General features: G+C 42.1%; 1 protein-coding gene across 3 annotated transcripts in view; it reads left to right on the forward strand.

Moving 5' to 3' along the window:
• Window positions 1–24436, forward strand: part of CUL9 (cullin 9) — a 352312-nt gene that overhangs the window by 268589 nt on the left and 59287 nt on the right. For all 3 annotated transcript variants that reach the window (XM_085856907.1, XM_085856905.1, XM_085856906.1), the window contains 3 exons: window positions 10058–10201; window positions 13963–14127; window positions 24197–24360. In XM_085856907.1, the coding sequence (XP_085713033.1) occupies window positions 10058–10201; window positions 13963–14127; window positions 24197–24360 (473 nt within the window). The remainder of the gene's footprint in view (window positions 1–10057; window positions 10202–13962; window positions 14128–24196; window positions 24361–24436) is intronic.

The following is a 24436-nucleotide window of genomic DNA, read 5'->3' on the forward strand; positions in this document are numbered from 1 at the left end:
AGAGGAAGGAAGAAGAAGGATCTCTCGATCCACCACCACTGCACAAACAAATAACAGCCTGTGACATCTCCCGACACCCATGTAACGTCAAATTACAGAACAACCTGGTGAAACACGCATTTAATGGGGGATCTGGGCGAATCCTATATTTAGTAGCATACGAAGGGCCATTTCCGTAACAATATACACTTTATACAAACACTTATGAGGGAAGCTAATATAAACACTTTTATACAAACACTCGTGAAGGAAACTAATATATACACATTATACAAACACTCGTGAGGGAAACTAATATATACACTTTATACAAACATTCGTGAGGGAAACTAATATAAACACTTTATACAAATACTCGTGAGGGAAACTAATATATACACTTCATACAAACACTCGTGAGGGAAACTAATATATACTCTTTATACAAACACTCGTGAGGGAAACTAATATATACACTTTATACAAACACTTGTGAGGGAAACTAATATATACTCGTTATACAAACACTCGTGAGGTAAACTAATATATACACTTTATACAAACACTCGTGAGGGAAACTAATATATACTCTTTATACAAACACTCGTGAGGGAAACTAATATATACACTTTATACAAACACTCGTGAGGGAAACTAATATATACACTTTATACAAACACTTGTGAGGGAAACTAATATATACTCGTTATACAAACACTCGTGAGGTAAACTAATATATACACTTTATACAAACACTCGTGAGGGAAACTAATATATACTCTTTATACAAACACTCGTGAGGGAAACTAATATATACACTTTATACAAACACTTGTGAGGGAAACTAATGTATACACTTTATACAAACACTCGTGAGGGAAACTAATATATACACTTTATACAAACACTTGTGAGGGAAACTAATATATACACTTTATACAAACACTCGTGAGGGAAACTAATATATACACTTTATACAAACACTTGTGAGGGAAACTAATATATACTCGTTATACAAACACTCGTGAGGTAAACTAATATATACACTTTATACAAACACTCGTGAGGTAAACTAATATATACACTTTATACAAACACTCATGAGGTAAACTAATATATACACTTTATACAAACACTCATGAGGTAAACTAATATATACACTTTATACAAACACTCGTGAGGGAAACTAATATATACTCTTTATACAAACACTCGTGAGGGAAACTAATGTATACACTTTATACAAACACTCGTGAGGTAAACTAATATATACACTTTATACAAACACTTGTGAGGGAAACTAATATATACACTTTATACAAACACTCGTGAGGTAAACGATATAAACACTTTATACAAACACTCGTGATGTAAACTAATATATACTCTTTATACAAACACTCGTGAGGGAAACTAATATATACACTTTATACAAACACTCGTGAGGGAAACTAATATATACTCTTTATACAAACACTCATGAGGGAAACTATTGTATACACTTTATACAAACACTCGTGAGGTAAACTAATATATACACTTTATACAAACACTTGTGAGGGAAACAAATATATACACTTCATACAAACACTCGTGAGGTAAACGATATAAACACTTTATACAAACACTCGTGATGTAAACTAATATATACACTTTATACAAATACTCGTGAGGGAAACTAATATATACACTTTATACAAACACTCGTGAGGGAAACTAATATATACACTTTATACAAACACTCGTGAGGGAAACCAATATATACACTTTATACAAACACTCGTGATGTAAACTAATATATACACTTTATACAAACACTCGTGAGGGAAACTAATAAATACACTTTATACAAACACTCGTGAGGTAAACTAATATATAAACTTTAGACAAACACTCGTGAGGGAAACTAATATATACACTTTATACAAACACTCCTTAGGGAAACTAATATATACACTTTATTCAAACACTCGTGATGTAAACTAATATATACACTTTATACAAACACTCGTGATGTAAACTAATATATACACTTTATACAAACACTCGTGATGTAAACTCAAATATACACTTTTTACAAACACTCGTGAGGGAAACTAATATATACACTTTATACAAACACTCGTGAGGCAAACTAATATACACACTTTATACAAACACTCGTGAGGGAAACTAATATATACACTTTATACAAACACTCGTGAGGAAAACTAATATATGCACTTTATACAAACACCCGTGAGGGAAACTAATATAGACACTTTATACAAACACTCGTGAGGGAAACTAATATATACACTTTATACAAACACTCGTGAGGGAAACAAATATATACACTTTCTACAAACACTTATGAGGTAAACTAATATACACACTTTATACAAACACTTATGAGGTAAACTAATATACACACTTTATACAAACACTTATGAGGTAAACTTTTATACAAACACTCATGAGGGAAACTAATATATACACTTAATACAAACACTCGTGAGGTAAACTAATATATACACTTTATACAAACACTCGTGAGGGAAACTAATATATACACTTTATACAAACACTTATGAGGTAAACTAATATACACACTTTATACGTGTTATAATACTTTATACGGGGATTCGTGTTACCACAAGGGGTTCCGGGGTCTCTATACCCCCCAAGCTCCTCCTGCACCCGTTCGCAGCACCCGTCCCCTCGACCTCGCAAAGCACGACCGAACCCGCCTGGTCGTGATTCACTTCAAGGGAGCATAGCATCTCCCTCCGTTCCCGAAGGAGGCTATCCAGCTGCTCTCACCGGGTCCCGACACAGTCCGCCAGCTCACCCCCATTAAGCCTCCCTAACTGTGTGTGTGTGTGTGTGTGTGTGTGTGTGTGTGTGTGTGTGTGTGTGTGTGTGTGTGTGTGTGTGTGTGTGTGTGTGTGTGTGTGTGTGTGTGTGTGTGTGTGTGTGTGTTCCGTTCCTTTAACCCCGTCTTTATCATGCAGTCTCTCCTCTATTTTTTCTATCTCCCGCGTCTCTATACATTTTCTCTTCTTGTTCCTTATTTCTGTCCATCTGAGTCGTTCTTCCTCTTTGAGCCCCATTAGCTGTTCGTTCTCCCTCCGAAGTTTTTCGATCCCCGTGGAGTCAAATTTTGCTCTCCCCTCGAGCCGGTTAATTTCAAACTCGTATAGTTTTTGTTTTCTCTCTCACTGTTCCTCATGCTTCTCAGCTTCCAATCTCATAGTTTCTTTCAATTGGCTTAGTTCTTTTTCCTGTTTTGTTCGTTGTTCGTTCATTATCTCTGCATACCTCAACCTTGCTTTCTTTTTCAATTGTTCTCGTCTTTCTTTTTTAATTTCTTTCACCCCCTGTCCCTCATTCTCCAATCTCATCGTTTCCTTCAATTGGTTAACCTCAAATTCATGTTCTTATTGTTTTCTATTCCACAGTTCCTCCCGTTCTTCCTTCTCCAATCTCGTGTCCTTCAATCTCCTGATTTCTCCTTCCTGCTTCATTCCTTGCTCCTTCACTTTCTCCTCGTATTCCAACCTATTCTTTTCCTTTTGTCGTTCAGTTTCAAATTCATTCTCTTTCAGTTTTCTATTCCACTGTCTTTCTTGTTCCTCCTTCTGAAATCTCGTCATTTCTTTCAACTGACTGATTTCTTTCTCCTGTCTCATTCGTTCTTCCATCATTGCTCTTTCTTGCATCTCATTCTTTAATCTGGCCTTCGCTTCCAGCTGTTCGATCTGTACAGTGTGGTTCCTTAATGTTTCATTCTCCGCTGTCGTTCTTTCTTCTTTCACCATCCTCAACTCGTTTTGTAATTCAGAAGCTTTCTTTTCCAATTCCTTTCTCATCTCCGCACACTCCGACTTTGCTTTGGCTTCTAATTGTTCAATCTGCTCAGTGTGGTTCCTTAACGTTTCATTCTCTGCTGTCGTTCTTTCTTCTCTCACCATCCTCAACTCGTTTTGTAATTCCGTCTCTTTGTTTTGGTGTTTCTGTAACTCAGAAGCTTTTTTTTCAAATTCCTCCCTCAATTTGCATGCTTCTTCACTCGTTTCATCCCTTCTTTCCACTGCTTCCCTCCTCAATTCGTCCTTTTTTTTTTACTGCATTCCTTTAGTTTTTTTCTGCCATTCCTTTCCCATTCTTATCTCCCCTTCCAGGATTTCTCTTTTGAACTGACTTGCCCTTACCTCTCGCTTCAGTAGTTCCAATTCCCCATCTTGTTTGCGTTTTTCCTCTTCCAACTGTATTTCCCTCACTCTCCCTCGAGTTCTTTGAACCGCCTTGCTTCCCCCAATAATTTTTCCATTAGTTGTTTTACTTCAAAGTCGTGCTCCTTTTGTTTCTTTTCGAGCTCGGTTTTCCCTTCTTCCTCTAATTGTTTCCGAAACCCGCCAATGTCCGGCGTAGGCGTGCTTGACCTCGCCTGCCATGCCCACGTGGTTTGAAACGGCTGTTGGGAGCGCTCGCCTCGTGTCGTGCCATTCGCAGTGCCATAAATAGCCGCTCGCTCCGTGCTGCAATGCGGTGCGATCGCGCCGCCATTATGTGACCCAGTTTGCCGGCAAAGTCCGTGCTCAGGGTATGAGGGTGAGCTCCCTCTCGGATTAAAATTACAAGCAGTTCCATCCCGGGCCATGGATTCTACATTTCTACACATATACATTTCTACCCCCGGCACCCGCTCGCCTTGAAACGCCATCTTATTTCTCGTAAGGGGTTAATTTTAATTGCTCGTAATTTGGAGGGAACGGGGGGGGGGTCGCCTTTCACACCCCTGCTCCGTTCCCGTGAATTTAGCTGGAGACGGGAGAGTTTGTATCCCACTCCTGACACCAGTGTTGCGAATTCGCGCCCGCCGGCGTGCGGACGGCCACGTAACTCGGATCGCGGCACGTCGCCCACCGGATGGACAATTCAGTCGTGACCCTCTCGGAACAACGCTGGAAGCTAGTCACGGGTGGGCCTTTCGACCTCACCACGATCGTGCCAATCGGCCACCCGCGTAGGATAGGGTTGTTCGCCAAACTCGACCGACCTAAGTACCCACGCGGATGGTAAACCAGGCGATCGTACCTCGCCGCAGGTCGACTCCGGACACGAGCCGCTTGGGCGGCCCGTTGCGTACTATCGGGATAACCGAGCGGTGCTATCGTCGACCTCGACGGTTCAGATTATTTACCGGGCGTTTTGCACCCACTACGAACCCTTTACGTGAAGCAGGATGGAGAGTCAATTGGAGAAAAGATGACGCGAAACGGGAAAACAGTTCACACAATGCACATTTATTTCCCGGCATACGGAAAGCACATATATACAGCCATACAGTCAAAATGCATATAAAGCAACCAAAACAATAAAAGCAACAACGAAGCAGAGTTAATACCGACTACGCGCACACATGGCAACACTTATACAGTTTTACTTCACAGACGGCACCAACACACATTTACACAAAAGCATAGACAAGGAGGCAGACAGGCCCGTAGGCCAAATGTGCGCGGGACCTAGAGGAGCGGCCAGGTCAGTGAGACCGGGGGGGTGGGGGTCTTACCCGCGTCCTCGTGACGCATTGGCGGGCGAGCCGCAAATGTGGCCGCGCGGCTGTGCTCCGACTCCGTGCTCCTTGGCGGGTTTCGTTGGCACCACGTGTGGGGGGGGGGTGGGAACGGGGCCCCCTCTTGCACTATCTCAACGCGGGGGAAAGGGAGATTGTTGATGCCCTGGGGGAGGGGAGGGGCTGGCTGGCTTGGGTCCCGCGACGAGACGAGCGATCCCATGCCGCAACCTCGTCGCCGACCGCCGTCCTTCTTGCCTCGGACCCGAGCTCCCTTGCCTGCAGTTCCACCGCGCGCACTCGCCTCAACTTCACCAACGCAACGCAACGTGTCCCCAACAGCCACTTCTCGCCGACCCTCTCCAGGCAACTCCAGAACTCAACCCTTCCTGCAACTCTTCTCATTTCCGCACTCTCCTCACCCGACCGACTCGACTTATTCGCCTTGCGCTCGCCTTTCTGTAGGTGGGCAGGAGAAGCCAAGATGCAAATTTTAAGATCAGAACGTGATTGTAGGCGGGGCCACGCCGCCCACCCCCCCCCCGGTCAGCCATTGGTCGGGCATAAATGGGCGTGAACCTCTCCTGATCCTAAAATTTGCATATACGGACTTCACATACACACGCTTGGAAGCGGGGCCAAGCCGCCACGCGCTCGCTAATTGGATGGAGGAGAAGTGGGCGTGTAGTGTTTTTGATCCGAATTTTCCCCTCGGAAAGGCCGCCATTTGCGCTCGTGGCTCGGTGCGCTCGGCACCAAACACCGAACGGGCCCGAGACAGCCCGACGTTCAGTGTGCACAGGTGGTGCGGGAATGGCCGTAGAAGGAGAGAGGTGAAGGTGGTGGAGGGTTTTCGGTGGTGGTTTGATGGTTATGGTGCCGTTTGGGAATGGCGGTGATGCGATGATGTGGGAGCGTAGATGGTGGCGGTGGCGTGGTTGTTGTGTGATGGCGGTTGAGACGTGGTTGGTTCAAAATAAAGATAGAACAGAAAAAATGGCTAACTCAAAGCGTCGCAGCTCGGATGAATCACATAAATTCCCTCTATACAACGGGTTTGGGCTAACTACACATGTACTTAGAGATACCTCACCTACGGGCCCCTTTATGGTGTAATGCGAATTTCCACAGCCGTAACAATAAATACTTTATCCAAACACTCATGAGGTAAACTAATATACACACTTTATACAAACACTCGTAAGGTAAACTAATATATACACATTATACAAACACTCATTTGGTAAACTAATATACACACTTTATACAAACACTCGTGAGGTAAACTAATATACACACTTTATGCAAACACTTGTGAGGAAAACTAACATAAACACTTTATACAACCACTCGTGAGGTAAACTAATATATACACTTTATACAAACCCTCATGAGGTAAACGATATAAACACTTCATACAAACACTGGTGATGTAAACTAATATATACACTTTATGCAAACACTTATGAGGTAAACTAATATACAAGCTTTATACAAACACTCGTGAGGGAAACAAATATATACACTTTATACAAACACTCGTGAGGTAAACTAATATATACACTTTATACAAACACTCGTGAGGGAAACAAATATATACACTTTATACAAACACTCATAAGGTAAACTAATATATACACTTTATACAAACACTCGTGATGTAAACTAATATAAACACTTTATACAACCACTCGTGAGGGAAACTAATATATACACTTTATACAAACACTTGTGAGGTAAACAAATATATACACTTTCTACAAACACTTATGAGGTAAACTAATATACACACTTTATACAAACACTCATGAGGTAAACTAATATATACACTTTATACAAACACTTATGAGGTAAACTAATATATACACTTTATACAAACACTCGTGAGGGAAACTAATATATACACTTTATACAAACACTCGTGAGGGAAACAAATATATACACTTTCTACAAACACTTATGAGGTAAACTAATATACACACTTTATACAAACACTTATGAGGTAAACTAATATACAAACTTAATACAAACACTCGTGAGGTAAACTAATACAAACACTCGTGAGGTAAACTAATACAAACACTCGTGAGGGAAACTAATATAAACACTTTACACAAACACTTATGAGGTAAACTAATATACAAACTTTACACAAACACTCGTGAGGTAAACTAATACAAACACTCGTGAGGGAAACAAATATATACATTTTATACAAACACTCGTGAGGTAAACTAATATACAAACTTTATACAAACACTCGTGAGGTAAACTAATACAAACACTCGTGAGGGAAACAAATATATACATTTTATACAAACACTCGTGAGGTAAACAAATATATACACTTTATACAAACACTCGTGAGGTAAACAAATATATACACTTTATACAAACACTCGTGAGGTAAACTAATATATACACTTTATACAAACACTTGTGAGGTAAACTAATACAAACACTCGTGAGGGAAACAAATATATACACTTTATTCAAACACTCGTGCGGTAAACTAATATATACACTTTATACAAACACTCGTGAGGTAAACTAATACAAACACTCGTGAGGGAAACAAATATATACACTTTATTCAAACACTTGTGAGGTAAACTAATACAAATACTCGTGAGGGAAACAAATATATACACTTTATACAAACACTCGTGAGGTAAACTAATATATACACTTTATACAAACACTCGTTATTATTGCATTTAATAACTTATCTACACTTGTTATTGTTGCGATAAAATCTTGTGATATTATTGTGATTATTGTGTAAAATCTTGTTATTATTGTGATAAGCACCTTTATATATATAACAGAAGGAATGAAATCGTTCGATACAACGTGGCAGGGGGCCGCAAAAGAATGATGTAAAAAAATAATAATCATAAAGTTAATGTACAGACAAACAAATGATGAGTAAAATGTATGCTTTGCTGATGAAAATATGAAAGCAAAGCTAAAATATTTTTTGAGCAAAACATTGAAACATAGTGGTTACACCAACTACATAATATGAGTTATATTGTTATTATATAAAAACCGGGCGTAGTGGCGTGCTCCTGTAATCCGGATACTCGGAGGCTTGGGTTGGAGGATCGCTTGAGGACCAGTTCTCTGTGCTGGGCCGCGCTATGAGAGGGTGTAGGGCAGCCCGGAATCATGGCGAAACCCAATCCTTATTCCCTGTGTCGTAAGAAGCGACCAGGGTTGCGTCAGGAAGGGCATCCGGCATAAAACCTGTGCCAAATCAGTATGCGGATCATAGCGGATGATCCGCTGTGGTGACCCCTAACGGGAGCAGCCCGAAGAAGAACAACACACAACATTGTTATTATATAAAATATAGACGAACACATTTTGAATTTAAGCATATTTAATTTTTGCATATTTTGAATGTACAGTACAAAGTTATGAAAATAATTCAAGATGTCCCTGGTTGAAAGTACCACTTATCACTTTGCCACCAATATTTGCCACAATTGTAAGTAAATTTCAACTACTAATGCATGACGAAACACTTGTTTATGGCTAGTATTAAAGAGAATGATGGCATAAGAAGAACTTAGCTTTCGGCGTTCGGCGCGAAATGCCATGGTGGGCGGAAATGACGACTTTCGTTCGTTCGTACATGAGAGGGGAGCGTTTTTTGTTTTTTTTTCCGTCAAACAATAAATTCAATGGTTTTCACAAATATAACACATTAGTTTCACAAATTTCCATTTAATTGAAATACTCGGGTATTTCCGTGAATTGTCGCCATTTCCGTCTTGGTTACGCACTGCCATCTACCGGACGGCCGTCATTGGCTCACTTGAGGCATGTTGCGGGGGGGGGGGGGGGGACATTTCAAACTCGGTGCAATTGTATACAGTGCACGCGCTGTAATAAAAATTATTCCGTCACGTTTTCCTTTGACAACACTTCTAAGAACCACAGGCACACAGAGTAATATCATTGTGAACTGGACAGCAAACACGATCTCTGATCTGACTGAAATGTGTGGGTAATGGGATATCTTTTCCAAATACCTTTTATCGTTACTATGAAATTCTTTCATAATTAAAACAAAACTACATCAGATTGTTATGTCTCGGCTTCAGCCTGGCCTGAGATCCCCTCCCACTTTCCTTCAACCACAATGCATTTGTGCCATACATAAACTTTGTCATTCCTGTTTGATGCAGTCATAAGAAAGAAAGAATGCAAAGCATCTAGTCTTTACTGGCCATCAATGCTGTGAACGTATCCTGGAGGAAAACGGTTACTGATCTGAAATCTCAAATTGGCTTTTGTTTTAAAAAAAAAAAACAGCTTCAATTTTCTTCTTATGTGGATTATTATGAAGATTATTATTCATTTGCATTTCGCATCCTTCGTACAATTTGGTTATTGTTGTTTGCATTTTTTGATTGTTGTGATTTTGTTCATATCGAGAAGCATTGGTGGTGGTGGTGTCAGCGATTATGCTAATATCCACTGTTTTTTATCCATTGTGTCCGATGACAGACCTGTTGGAAGGAGTATTTGACAACACGTATTGAGCAGAACAGGATTGTTCGGTGTGGCTGTCCCATCTCAGACTGCCAGGCACAGCACACCACTGATGTCATACTTAGCCTCATTGATGGAGATAAGGAAGCATTGGACATGGTTGGTTCATAACCAGGTTTTTTTAAATTCTGCTTTGGTTTTATTTCTCAGTGGCTATGGTGTTTTATGAAGTTATAATTTGTGTTGCCTTTCTTTGTATGCAAGATCTAAACTTATGGAGGTAACCGAGGGTAAAAAGGCAACAAACTGACAGTCAGATATTGGGGACACAGTTGGACACAACAAGCAAGGGGATGAGTGAACTGAAAAAAAAGGAGAGAACAGTGGAAGAAACAGTAATCTGCAAGCAAGAGAAGTGAGTGAGGCCCGATCAGGGGTATAAAATATAGGTGCAAGTTGGAGATGACATGAGATTGTGGTTCCCCCCCCCCCCCCATGCTTTGACCCCCTGAAGTGAAGAGTGCTTTTTAACCACTTCCAGAAGGTAGGTCCACTCATGGGAGAAAGAAAAGCAAAAGAGTGGAGGTGTTTTATTTTGGTAGTTTAACCAGGATGGGGTTTACTCGAAGAACATGTGTGTACTGGGGATGGACTGAGGTTGAGGTAGCAGAGGGAGTAAGACTGGAGCAGACGGGGTTAAAAAAGAATAAGAAATAAATAAATAAATAAATAAATAACAGACCTTTCAGCAATGAGAGCAACACACCTTGTGCTTTGCCTTTTCATGGGAGATTCCAATAATTCGCTTTCGATGCCACACAATCCATGAAAAATGAATGTAATGCTGGAACAGATTATAGGGGAGAACAGTACTTCATTGAACTATGTGCAAATGCCTTGTAAGTTGGTTGACTAGTTCTGATTTTTCAAAGGAAAGATTTAAAATGACAGAGGAGGCTTTGCCATGCCAGCCTTGCTTACAAGGTCAACCCAGCCCTGAAGAGAGATGATGGTGAGGTCTCGACTCTAGAAGTTCACAAATTCAGTCAAACAAGTTCTGTGTTTTTCCCAGCAGGTTATATTGCTGTCAATGGAATTTTGGCTTGTGCTGTTGGCTGCAACCTTATCCGATAGCATTAGATTTGTATCCATCATTGTTCTTTTTTTTGAAGTCACTCAAAGACTGCAGTCGTTGAGTGAACTAAAAAGAGATATACTTGTTTGAAATCTTGCTTTCCTCAATATCTCACATTTGCTCTCCAAGAAGACAGTCTAGCAACCCCTCTTCCTCCCCCCCCCCCACCCTCCTCCTCTCCAAATATACTTTCTTTGCAATCTTCTTCAGTGAATGTGGTCACTCAAACCCTGGGTCTCACTGTCAGCCATTATCTTTGTTGGGCAAACCAAATTTCAAAGTTGGCCTCCAAAGCCAGACGTCAACTGGGCATCCTCCGTCGTACAAAGTCCTTCCTTGGCATACCTGAGCTCCTATCCAACTCAAGGCCTTCATCCACAGCATGATGGAGTACTGCTGTCCCCTCTGGGTTGGCTTCCCTGCCACAAACGTTGCTCAGCTTGATGCCGTGGAAACCAAGGCCTTCAAGATGAGTTCAATCTCCTACATTGAAACTGAGTCAAGTTTATGGGCCTATCACTTCATCATCGCAGACAGGTCAGTGGTCTCTGTCTTCTACCACCTCCTTTCTTGTCTTGCATCCCTCTGCTCTTTATGCGATTTGTTCCCCCGCAGGTTTCTGCAGGACACATGCAGTCCACCATCATCCCCCTTCTGGTGAAACTCCTAAAATCCAGAATGACTGCTCACCTCCTCCATTTGTTCCTCTTATGTATAGGAGACTTGATCTTGCACACAAAAAAAGAGGTTGTTTCATTTGCTGATCGCCTACTATCTTCATGAATAACCTTTTTTTTTGAAGTTGCTTTTTAAAAATGATATCGTATTCTATTTCTTGAACTCAGGTGTTAAATGTATTTTTGTGCTCTGCTGGTTGCTTGCTTTTTAGGAGTCGATGGTGATTTTTCTTATTGGTTAGCTGTATGAAGATGCTTCTTAAAATCCTCACTAAAATTGACAGACCTGTGTTTGTGGGTTTGGCTTTTTGTCACACTACTCATCCTACAGTTCTAGGCTGATTACATCAAGACATGCTACATACGAACAGCATGACCCTAATTAATGTTTCGGGGTGCTTTTATCTTTGCTGGTGGTCTTGAGGGTGTGAGGGGGGGACACAAATTCTCCATGCAAATATGTATCGTGTCGCACCGCCTCCAGGTGGGGGAGGGTATGACAAGTCTCCACCATTTACAGTACAGTATTTTTGTCCCCACGTTTTCCGGTGCAGTGAGGTATTTTGAATTATAAGCAGTGAGTATGTTTTTGCTTCATGCACGTAACCTAGGTTTTTTTTGCCTATATAGAGCTGTAAGTTGCTAAAACACTGCCCAAATAAAGGTATGCGTCAGAAGAATGTGTTGCATGCTTGGAACAGGATTGCCCGTAGGGCAGGTACTCGGCGAGTATTAATGACAATTGAAAACTTTTTGTGGGCTTTCTCACTCATTTTTTTCATGCTTTTCTTGGGATATCACAACTGCATATTAACAACGTGTAACTCACAATGTAATGTTTTTATTTTAAACTCACAAAATTAGAACACGGTAAGATGAACGTGCATATTAACAACGTATGATTAATCATGCAATGTTTTTATTTTAAACTCAAAAAAATTAGAACACGGTAAGATGAACCTGCATATTAACAACATATGATTCATCATGTAATGTTTTTATTTTAAACTCAAAAAATTAGAACACGGTAAGATAAACCTGCATATTAACAACGTGTAACTCACAAAATGAGAACACGGTAAGATAAACCTGCATATTAACAACGTGTAACTCACGATGTTATGTTTTTATTTAAAACTCACAAAATTAGAACATGGTAAGATAAACCTGCATATTAACAACATGTAACTCACAATGTAATGTTTTTATTTTAAACTCATAAAATTAGAACACGGTAAGATGAACATGCATATTAAGAACATATGATTCATCATGTAATGTTTTTATTTTAAACTCAAAAAATTAGAACACGGTAAGATAAACCTTCATATTAACAACATGTAACTCACAATGTAATGTTTTTATTTTAAACTCATAAAATTTGAACACGGTAAGATAAACCTGCATATTAACAACATGTCACTGACAATGTTTTTTAAAAAATATTTTCATCTGACTTTAGCCTCTTGTTACTGTGATCCATAATTTTGATACTTTGTTTCGAATCTCGTTTCTGTGATCTTGTCTGAGACAATGAGCCAGATGTGCTCTCAACTGTGAGGAGATTTTAGTTGTTTGATCATTTCCCGAGTTTTGTTCTCGGTGTTTGTATGCTTATTAGCTTAAAACAAGGTGAAGGCTTCGAATAGAGCAAACAACATCTTGAATGTCCATTGTTGTGAGTGAATAAGCAAGGCTGAAAACCCATCATAGTCATTCCATGACTAAGTACCTCAGACAGATTGACATCCCCTTCAAAAGATGCTGCAGCTGCGATGCAATGCATTCCTTTGCTCTGTGAATTGGTATTGTGTTTGGATGTAATTACCTCTGCAGTAAAACATTAGAATTGTCATTGGTTAATCTGCAAGTTCAGGAAGAGGTTTGTGGATTTTGAGTGACATGGGAACACAGACAGCAATCGCTTCCTTTTTGCATCGGATTTGATGAATACCTTCAGACAGAAATAGGAAGGCTGCATGAATTACAAGAGAGTGGATTTTAACCAGTGCTGATGTGAATATTATCAAAAAGGGTTTTGTGCTTCCTATTTTTGAAGGTAATGTTCTATTTTGTGACACACACTGACATGCACTTGTTTGTTTCAGTACAACAATGCGATGCTTCGGTGTTACGTGGAAAGCTGCACCAATCTCACGTGGTGCACCAACCCTCAGGGCTGCGATCGGGTTCTTTGCAAAGATGGTCTCGGTGACCTGGGTACCTGTGCAAAATGTCACTGGAGTTCTTGTTTCTCCTGCAACTTCCTTGAAGTGAGCATGATGCTCTTCTCATACTGCTCTCCCATGTTATTGTTGTGTTTCTTGTGTTTGCATTGTTTCCTTTTCACATCGCAAGATCTTTCCATTAATTTTGCATTGTCTTTATTTATTTATGCATAACAATATTGTTGCATGGAAGGGGGAGATCCATAGCTAGACCGGTAAGTGTGGTATGGTGCGTGTGATTAGAGTAGGTTCGATTGCCATGTCACAGGGACCTATCAGAGCAAGTTGTTTTGTTGCACGTGATGCTGAGGAGGCAACCTGTTTAATTTATAGACTGGATAGTCAGGGTCATATTGTGTGCATAAACACCTCCTATTTGCTGGTGGGGCCAGGTGAGTACTTGCCATCACAAAAAGACACATGGGAAAGCGTTACATGCTCCAAAAAGGCCGGTCATGATCTCTCTGGCCAGCAATGACGGCGTGTTGTGCTGTGGAGCCCGGAAGAGGCAATATGCATTTATTTTTATTTGGGCTGCCCCGTGTGTGGGCAGCCCAGCCGAGGACTCCACCCTGAAGAACGAAGAGGGGTGGAGAGAAAGGGAATACCAGATCTCCCGGAGTGCAGAAGTGTGAAGAAGAAGTGCTTTGAGAGAGGACAGACGAGGAGAACTAGTGTGAAGAAGAAGCACCTTGAGAGAAGATGGAAAGCAGACCAGGAGAACTCGTGTGGAGAAGCACAGTGGAAAGGACAGAGGGTCATGAGGGCTAGTTCTGGTCCTGAGTGAGTGGAACCTTTAAGGGACAAAGAAGATCGCTCTCTGTTCTTTGGCACTCATCACTGGCTCTTGTCATCTTGGGTGCTCCTCATTGCTGGTGCTTCTCATGGCTGGCTTTCCTCATCTCTGGCTCTGTTTTCATCGTTGGCTCATCATCTTGGACGCTCTTCATAGCTGGCTCTCATCATCTCGCTCCTGAATAAAAAAAACAGTCTGCAGTAAGTCCTGCATCTACTCTTCATGCATCATTAAAGGAAGTCCTCCTCTGCTCTAGCTGCAGTTCACCGAGGGATGGGCTTGGATTAACGCAATGCGCGAATTCCCCTGGAAGCAGGACAAGAATCACTTGACCACAGGTGATGCTCTACCCCCTTCCTGATTCCTCGCACATAGGCCTCCTTGTCTACCCTTAGCGCACGTACAGTTTTACGCCTCAGCTCCCTGAACAGCTCAGCCCTGCCATTCAGCCTGGCCCTGTGACTCTGTTCAATGGTATCCAGTGTCCCTTGAGAGACAAAATTCTTCTTTGCCCTTCAGTGAGTTCCACGACATCCCCCGGCAACATCAAGGACGGTGGTCTTGAAGGCACTCCAGGACTCTTCAGGACCTCCCAAAGCACCCAGACCCTCCAAATCTCCACTCAGCTTGTTCGCAAACTCCTCAGCTACCCTCTCATCCTTGAGCTTGCCAACATCCAACCTAGCCTGGGATGGTACCATTCTCCTGGATTTAAGGTGCAACTTCAGAGTTGCTACAACAAGCCGGTGGTCAGTATTGAGGAATTGAACACTCCGGTAGACCCTGCAGTTCTGGATCATCCTCCAGCGACCATCAACGAGGACATGGTCAATCTCCTTTGCCACACCGCCAGTGTGAAGAAGGGGAAGCTAGGAAGGGGAGAAGAGTGAGGAAGGGGGTGGAGGTGTGGAGATCAACGCCTCACGAATCGTTGCTATACACTGCGGGAGGGAGGGGTGAGAGAGAGAAGAGGGGGGGGAGGGTTGAGATGAAGCTAGGAGTGGGTGAAGCAGGGGGAAGAGCGAGGGAGGTGTGGAAGGAGAGTGCTGCATTTTAATCAGAGGGAGGAGTGAGGAGGGGACACAGATGGGGAGAGGGAAGAGGGGAAAAAATGAAATATCGTGAGGGGTGGCATTAGATGGCGTTAGAAAGAGTGTCATATGTTATGCTTGATGTCAGGTCAGGTCAGGTATGGGAGCATGTGCCAGAACAGCACGTCGCTGCGTCCACTTTCCGCCGGTACTCCAGGGGCCTCCGTTCTAGCCATCCCCCAGGCAGATGCCAGGCCCATCCCCATCTCCTTGAGATGATGTTCAACCTGTTGCAATCATGCTTACATTTGAAATTATGCAGATAAAACCTGTTTTTGATGGATGCATCATTAAATAAATAAAACCGCCAACCGTCAAATCTCACGAGTCGTGAAATTAGTGACACGACTCATGAGGGGCGAGTCACGGAGAGCGTGAGCTAGCAGCAGGAGAAAAAGATGTGGATGATGGATATACGAAAATGGCTCAGAAAAGGAAAAAATGCAACCGACGAAAATAAAGAAGATGATGAAAGACATGTTGTGGGAGCAGGAGGAGGAGGAGGAGATGATTATGTCGATGAAATACCGACAGAAGCTGGCCAACCTGGCCAAGCCAGCAACGTTAGCCCTGCAGCTGGAGCCCCAGCGCAGGCAGCCGAGTTTCCACGCTCGGCGGCGGCCTCGGAACCGGCTGTGACTGTCAAGCCGCTTCTCGATGATCTTGGAAGTGAGAGACCGAATTAAGTTGTTCTACAGCGGTACCCTGGCCATCTGTTGCAGAACAAGAGTCGCTCGTTTGTGTCCTCGTGGTACCAGACTAATGAATGGCTGGAATACAGTGTGCAGACAGATGCAGCATTCTGCTATCCATGTAGGAAGTTTAACACTGCACGCGGTCCAGTGGACTCTACTTTCACAGTGCGAGGCTACTGGAATTGGAAACATGCCGTTGAGAAAGACAGGGGGTTTCACAAACACGCAACTTCAAAGGAACATTTAACTTGTGTTTTGAGGTGGAAGGAGAATGAGAGGTGCATCAATTGTGGTAAGGAGATTTCCACACTCCTCAATGCTGACCAACTAAATAGAAACCGGTACTATGTGTCTGCTGTTGTAGATGTTGTGGGATTTGCGCCAAAAATGAGATACCTTTTAGAGGGAGCCTTGATAATTTTGAGGATATGTCAGACGGGCACAGTGGGCTCTTTCTCTCGCTTTTAAACTACACACTCAAAAAAGACACCGAGCTAGCTGAAATAATAAAGCATATCCCACGAAACGCAAGCTATACCAGTCCAGAAATGCAGAATGAACTGATCTGCACATTGAGTAATGTTGTGACGGATGCCATCGTGGAAGAAGTAGGCCCATCGTGGTTTACCATCAAGGTGGATGGGACGAGGGACCCCATTGAATGTGAGAACATATCAATCATCATTCGCTTTATATTGGCATCAAATGAAGCAACAGAGCGTCTACTCACAATAGCAACAGCCGACGCTGGAGATGCAAAAACATTGACAGACCTAATAATTGCAGAACTGACAAAAACAGGACTTGACACGTCAAAAATATTGTCAGGTGTACGACGGGGCTTCGGTAATGGCTGGGAAGCATGGTGGGGTGCAAAAGTTGTTGCAAGAGATATTGGAAAGAGAAATCCCCTCTGTGCACTGCTTAAATCACCAACTCCATCTGGGAGTAATCCACACACTGGCAGCAGAGAAAGCTGTCACTGATTTCCTTGGGGTTTGTTGTTGCCTGTACAAATTATTCAGAAAGCCCACTGTTGCTGCACAGTATAAAGGTGAGCGGTTAAAACGACTTCTTGATCAAAGGTGGACGGGACATTTCGCCACCGTGTCTGTGATCATAGGATCTTTTAAGGATATCACATCCTTACTGTCGGAGATTGATGCAGAGCGCGCCTACGGTGCAGAGATGAGGATGGAGGCAATTGGGCTTTTGCAGGAAGTCTCTGGGCCTGCCTTCATGTTCATTGCTATCTTTGTACAAAAACTGCTGATGTTGTTAGATGGCCCGAACAGATTCTTGCAGGCAGAGGACATGGACTTGATAACGGGGTTGGAACTGGTGGCGAGTGCTACAGAGTGCGTGAAGAAACTCCGCTCTAAGGATGAGTTCATTGATCTGTGGAACAAGGCCAACAATGCTCACACTTCTACACCTGCACCACCAAAACGGAGACTCACAATACATAAGAACTTGGAACAGTTTGTAATTTTGGAGACTACAGGACAAAACAACGACAATGACAAGACGGAACCGCAGAGGGTTTTTTACAGTGCAATTGACACTGTGCTTGGAGAGATCGCTCAGCGCTTCAGTGAGCACAACACACAACTCGCCCGTTCACTCGCTGCCTTGAATCCTGAAAATGTCACGTTTTTGGATCCCCACTTGCTCCAGCACATCATGACATTAACAAAGTCAACCATCAGTGAAACAGAGTGTGTGGTTGCAAAGCAGTTTATTCGCACACAGACAGAAAAGCAGCCAAACGAGAGATGGACAACACAAAAACTCCTCAACATACCACAAAACGCTGGAAGCCATGCCAAGTGCGATGAGACTTGGACTAACATTTGGTGCGTCCACTGCCATGTGTGAAAACTCATTCTCAACATTGAGGAACGTCTTCACTGACCATCGACGGTCCATGCGCCATGCACGCAAGGCACAACTGGTACAGCTGGCCTTCGAGAGAGACCTCACACGTAAATGCCTGAATGAATGGAAGGAGAAGGTCCTCACAAGATTCCACACCGAGACGCGTTGCCTGCAGCTCTTCTGACAGCAAGTGCAGCGGTATAAAAACTATACGAGGAGTTCAGATTGTGTGTGTGACTGCTGGTGATGCGTGTGTGGTTGTGGTTGCAATGTGGTTGTGGTCAGCACCTGTCGTGGTCGGCTGCTTTGTACTTCTGATGTTTAAGTTAAATGTTGTGTTTGGTGCTTTTCATATCCCATATCTAGTGCTTTGTGCATAACCTTACCTCTGTGTAATTGACTGCTTTAAATGCGGACTTTGTGGTATCTTCAGGCTGGTTGTATTTGCTGTTGATAGTTTAACGTGATGATCGCAGGTCATAGCCTACTGTATCTTATTTCAAAGTGCACTGATTCTGATGCCAACCTCCCCCGTTTAGTCATTGTATCTCTGGTATATTAATTTTCTCATGCCAATTCTTGACAACACCTTGTATAAGTGCACCTGAATTGGTGCCAATTGTCTAATCATTGAATATCTGCATTGTGAATGTGCCAGTTTGTTGCGGCTCTCCTGCATTCGAATAATTTTAGGCCAAAAACATCGGAACATATTAAATCTAGCTGAGATCAATTTGGATAGTATGCGACGGCAACCTCAGTATAGATGCGTCAATGCTGCATGAATACAATAGTATACCGGGTTATCAAAAATATTAAATATAATAATTGTGCCCCCCCATCCAGTTCATATGCCCCCCTTAATACTGCGCCCTGGCTATGGGCCTGCACGCACGCACGCGCACACACACACACACACACACACACACACACACACACTGACACACACACACACACACGCACACACACACACACGCACACACACGCACACACACACACACACACACACACACACACACACACACACACATTGCCTTTTATTAGTATATGCAGACCCCCCTCCCATAGACGCCCAAAATGTCACATGTGTCCGAATTGGACAAATGAACACTTTTCTCTGAGTCAGAGCTGCTTGTAAGTTCGATTCTGGAGCTTAAATTTTGTAATGCATTTTAGTTTAAGAGATACTCGTGGCGAATCCATATATGGAAATGAAATAAAACGATGAACACTGACATCTCTGGGCGTTTATAAGCATTGCAATGTCCCCAGCGATTCATACCTATGATGAACAGCTTGTTCCGAGTCGAGGCAAGGTTGAGCATGTCAAAAAACATGGCGGCTTCAGACCCCAGCGAAGTTACCCAGGAAATGCCTTAAGACCCCAGACAGAGGTGGCCGAGGATCGCCTGATGAAGGATATAATTGAATAAGGCTGTTAATTATGTTCAAATGGGGTATTTTAATTCAACCAAAACCCAATTTTCACTCTTGCACTTCCTTGGAGTTTACTTACTGTGCATGCAAAGTTTCAAGCTGCTGCATTTTAAAGTTTTAGAATTATAGAGGAGACTGACACACAAACACACATTGCCTTTTATTAGTATAGATAAACGAGAATAGTAGCAATCAGAGATTGCAGACCCCTGCCAGGACGTGTGTTTGTGTACTGATGTGTTACGTAATTCATATTAGTACGTTGCCGAACGTGAAAAAAAAAACTTTCAAACCGCGAGCCAGAAACAACAACCACACAGGGCCGTTCCTTCGCTCTCGCGTGCCTGTACGTGCGTGGCGCGGAAGTTCGCATATCGCAGTTACGATTATTCGCAATTTAGTTTTAATCGCCAATTATTCAATTAGCGCCAACGTATTTTGCCTTTTCGCAATGTCATCACAAGGAAAAACACAGAGAAGAGAGAAGAAAAAAAACGTACATGCAAAAAAAAAAAAAAACTTTCAAACAACCAAACTTCGCTCTCGTAAACGACGCATACACACACACATACACACACACACACACACACACACACACACACACACACACACACACACACATTGCTGGAATTATTGATAGGTGTACAGTTAACTACTCTCTCTGCAGTGTGATGCCATTTTCTGGGGGGGGAAAAAGTACAAAACATCAACAAAAAACATCTAAAGATACCAAAAAAACACCCGTTGTTTAAATTTTGTCTCCTCCTTGCTTATTTTCGATCGTAAGTTATCACGTGTTTAAAATTTACTTCCTGGTTTGGAGCATACCAGCTCACTCTGATGTTTCCGAAATTTATGCACCGTCTAATATGAAAACGATCATAACTTGGGGCATTGTGTTTATCTATAAATGCGCAAAAGAAATCGAGAAATTATTAGAATACACGGTCATCACTATCTGGAAGTCCTTACATGGTAAGCCGTAATGGGGAACGCGGCTGAGGTTCTCTTCCCCCATCGGCCACACCCACGCAGCAACGTGTCCTGTCATTGGTTGGTAAATAAATGGCCATAACTTGGGAAGCACTTGTCCGATTAATATCAAACCTTGAAAAGACACATACTCAGGTCCCCAGCAATGTAGTTCGCAAGTTTCAATTAGATCGGACCAGTGGTTGTCGAGAAACAGCGGTCTCACACACACACGCACACACGCACGCACGCACGCACACACACACACACACACTGATGGAATTATAGATAGATACATAACTAGAATTGCCACTTCATAACTGCTGGGAATGATGACCGGATACCAAGACGTCCTGCTTTGATGCAACCCCGCTTTGATCGGGCACTTGACCCTGACCCATGATGTTTATTACCCTGCGTGAGCGAAAAGAAATGCAGGGTTAAGCGATTGATCGCGTACATGTGTCGTGTTTCCCTACATATGTGTCTTCTTTTTAAAAATTCATTTTCTCAGCAACCATTCATCTGATTGACACAGAATAGTTGCACCGCCTCCTGTAGAATTATTTTAGTCACAATTATGACGTCATAGGTCGCATGGTACAGGCGTCATCTTGGGAAAACTGAAAAACTTTGCACCACTATATCTCCCAAACCTCTGCATGGAATGAATTGAAACATGGCTCATTGTCAATTACTCCCCATGAGCAATGATATGTTAATGATTTAATCGTATCTTCATTGTGACATAATTTGACAAGTGCAAAGCTTGATGTGATCAATATGAAAGGAAATTTCTCTGAAATTTTTGAAACTGCTAACCAATCAATGCAAAACTTTACCTAATTGATCAACTTCCTTTGGGAAATATAGTCTGACTAGCCAAACCCGCGCTCTGCGCGAAGTTTCGAAAGTGAGGGTTCGTTAAGACGTCAATATATACAGTGTTCATTATGTGATTTATCAAATTTCTTTATATACAATGTTTCTTGTTACATTTTTTGTGTCAAATTCACCTTCTGAGGTAGTCAGCATGTGCAGTAGAGGGTTTTACATTGCAGACGCTGTTTTCTCGGAGTGGCATTACGCCTCTCAGTGGTGACGGTCTGTCGACGATAGACGTAATGACGTCAGCGAATGACCGATGATGTCATGACGTCATTACGCCTCTCAGTGGTGACGTCACACGTCGCCATGCAAACAAATGTACAAATTAGAAAATCACCAAAAATTCCCAAACCTGTCCGTCTGGCGCGATCTCACATAGCCCATGCTGTTCATTAGACCACAGACCGCCCGCATGCCGAAAGTGGCGATAATCCGTCTGGCAGTTTCGGAGGAGAAACGTCAAATTACGCGCAGACGTTAACAGAAATAATATAGTCTGATAAACGTGACATCATCGCTCACTGGTTTGGCATCATATTGGATCAAAGAGAAACAAGTACCGGTACATTCAAAGTACACCGCCCCCATGCCAAATAAATGAAAAACAATCATCCAGCGCGCGACATCGCTAGGGCGCCTTAGGCGCCCGGCGATGCCGTCTTGCAGCACACGGAGTCAGAATTGGGAGTGAGCGGTGTACAATAATTGATTGATAAATTGAATAATTAAAATGAATAAATGGTATTCGTAAAATGATTAATGTCTTAATCAATTGGCTGATAGCACACGTAAACTACCACTGTTTCATCTGAATCTGTAACTTTTTGAAAATTTAGTAATTAATCGAAAAATTAAATAATTAATTGATGAATCAATAAATCAAAAACATCCTTTATAGCCAAATCACTTGTTCGCTGTCATGTCCAAATATCAGCTTCCTAGCTCAATAGGTGCCTGAGATGTTGCCAGAATGATAAATAAAATAAATAAGTAATTAATAAATCGATAATCCTTGTGTAATTGATGTTACTTGATTAATCAAGAAATACTTTTTTCGCCAAAGCGAATCTTTACCTTTGTCCTCAAATTTCAGATTCCTAGCTCAAAAGATGGCTGAGATATCGCCCAGAATGCAAGAAGGGAAAATAAATTGATTAATTGATGGAACAATAAATCAAAAATACTCTTTATAGCCAAATCACTTGATCACTGTCAGTTTCCTAGCTCAAAATGTGCCTGAGATATTGTCACGATGAGAAATAATATTAATAAGTGCAAATTTGTCGATAATAATTAAGTAATTAACTTATTCATCAAAAAAAAAATACCGTTTTTACCAAAGCACATCTTCACTTTGCCCCCAAATTTCAGCTTCCTTGATCAAAAGATAGCTGAGAGAGATATCGCCTGGACAAACAGACAATCAAACAAGAAAAAGAGCAATCAGAGATCACAGACCCTCGCCAGGACTTGTTTTGTGTTGTGTGTTTTCTGTGGCGTATATGTATTGGTTGAGCGGTCATTTTCATTTATGTACCGAAAATTTCAGAGCGATTGGTTGAGCGGTTTGGGCTGGAGGCAAGCGGTCAGACTGACAAACAAACAAACGGAGACGATCAACTCACTTGTCCAAATTATTTTTTCGCCAAGTAACAAACAAATGGACCTCAATGCAATACTCTGGTGAGGGTAATAAACCTTTAAAAAGGTAACAAATGTGTTCAATCCATATGTTTTCCGTGAGTGCCGCTGCCAAAAATTTGGTTCCTTTGGGTGACTTTGTGGAAAGGTAAAGTTGTAGAATAACTAAATGCAGTATAGAACTGTTTCAGAAATCCGCGGAGGCATACATAAGACCCCCGGCGCTGAGGCATAATTCGTTAGTGAGCTTCAGACGTGACATTATTTTATTTAATATGATGTTTCACTCGAATGAAGCACCACCTCCCACACTATAACACTCGATTTCCCACCCCAACCTCCCACCACCACTTCACTCCACCCGGAAATGTACCTTCTTGCATGATTCACTTCAATACATTCTAAAATAGTGTTCTCGTTTGCTGCATGATACTTTCTTGATTGTTTTCGCAAATTAGTGACAGTTGCTCCTCATTGTCTTTCCTGTGTTCTTTGGGCGACTTTGTGGAAAAGTAAAGTTTCTGTATTAACATGTTTCCTTTGTGAGGAAACATGTTAACAGTTTTTCTGCTTGAATGTTGCAAGACTACACAACAGCAGGAATCTACTATAGCCATTGCCTGACCACGTGGTATTTGCAGGTCAGAGTCAAATGCTTGTTTTATTGCTTGTGCTCATCCACCTTCTGCATCTAACTTGATCTTTTGTTTTGTCAGGCACATTACCCAGCCAGCTGTAGCCACATGTCTCAGTGGATGGATGATGGAGGATTCTACGAAGGAATGACGCTTGAGGCTTTAAGCAAACATGTGGCAAAGCTCATATCAAAGCGTTGTCCTAGTTGTCAAACACAGATTGAGAAAAATGAGGGTTGTTTGCAGTAGGTACTGCCTAATCACTTCCTCTCATTTCCTCTTCATTCAAAGCTGCCACCTCCTAATAAAACTGCATTTGTT

The sequence above is a fragment of the Eptatretus burgeri genome, chromosome 15, assembly GCF_056783735.1.
Source record: "Eptatretus burgeri isolate ZD-2024b chromosome 15, Ebu_testis_v1, whole genome shotgun sequence".
Classification (NCBI taxonomy): domain Eukaryota; kingdom Metazoa; phylum Chordata; class Myxini; order Myxiniformes; family Myxinidae; genus Eptatretus; species Eptatretus burgeri.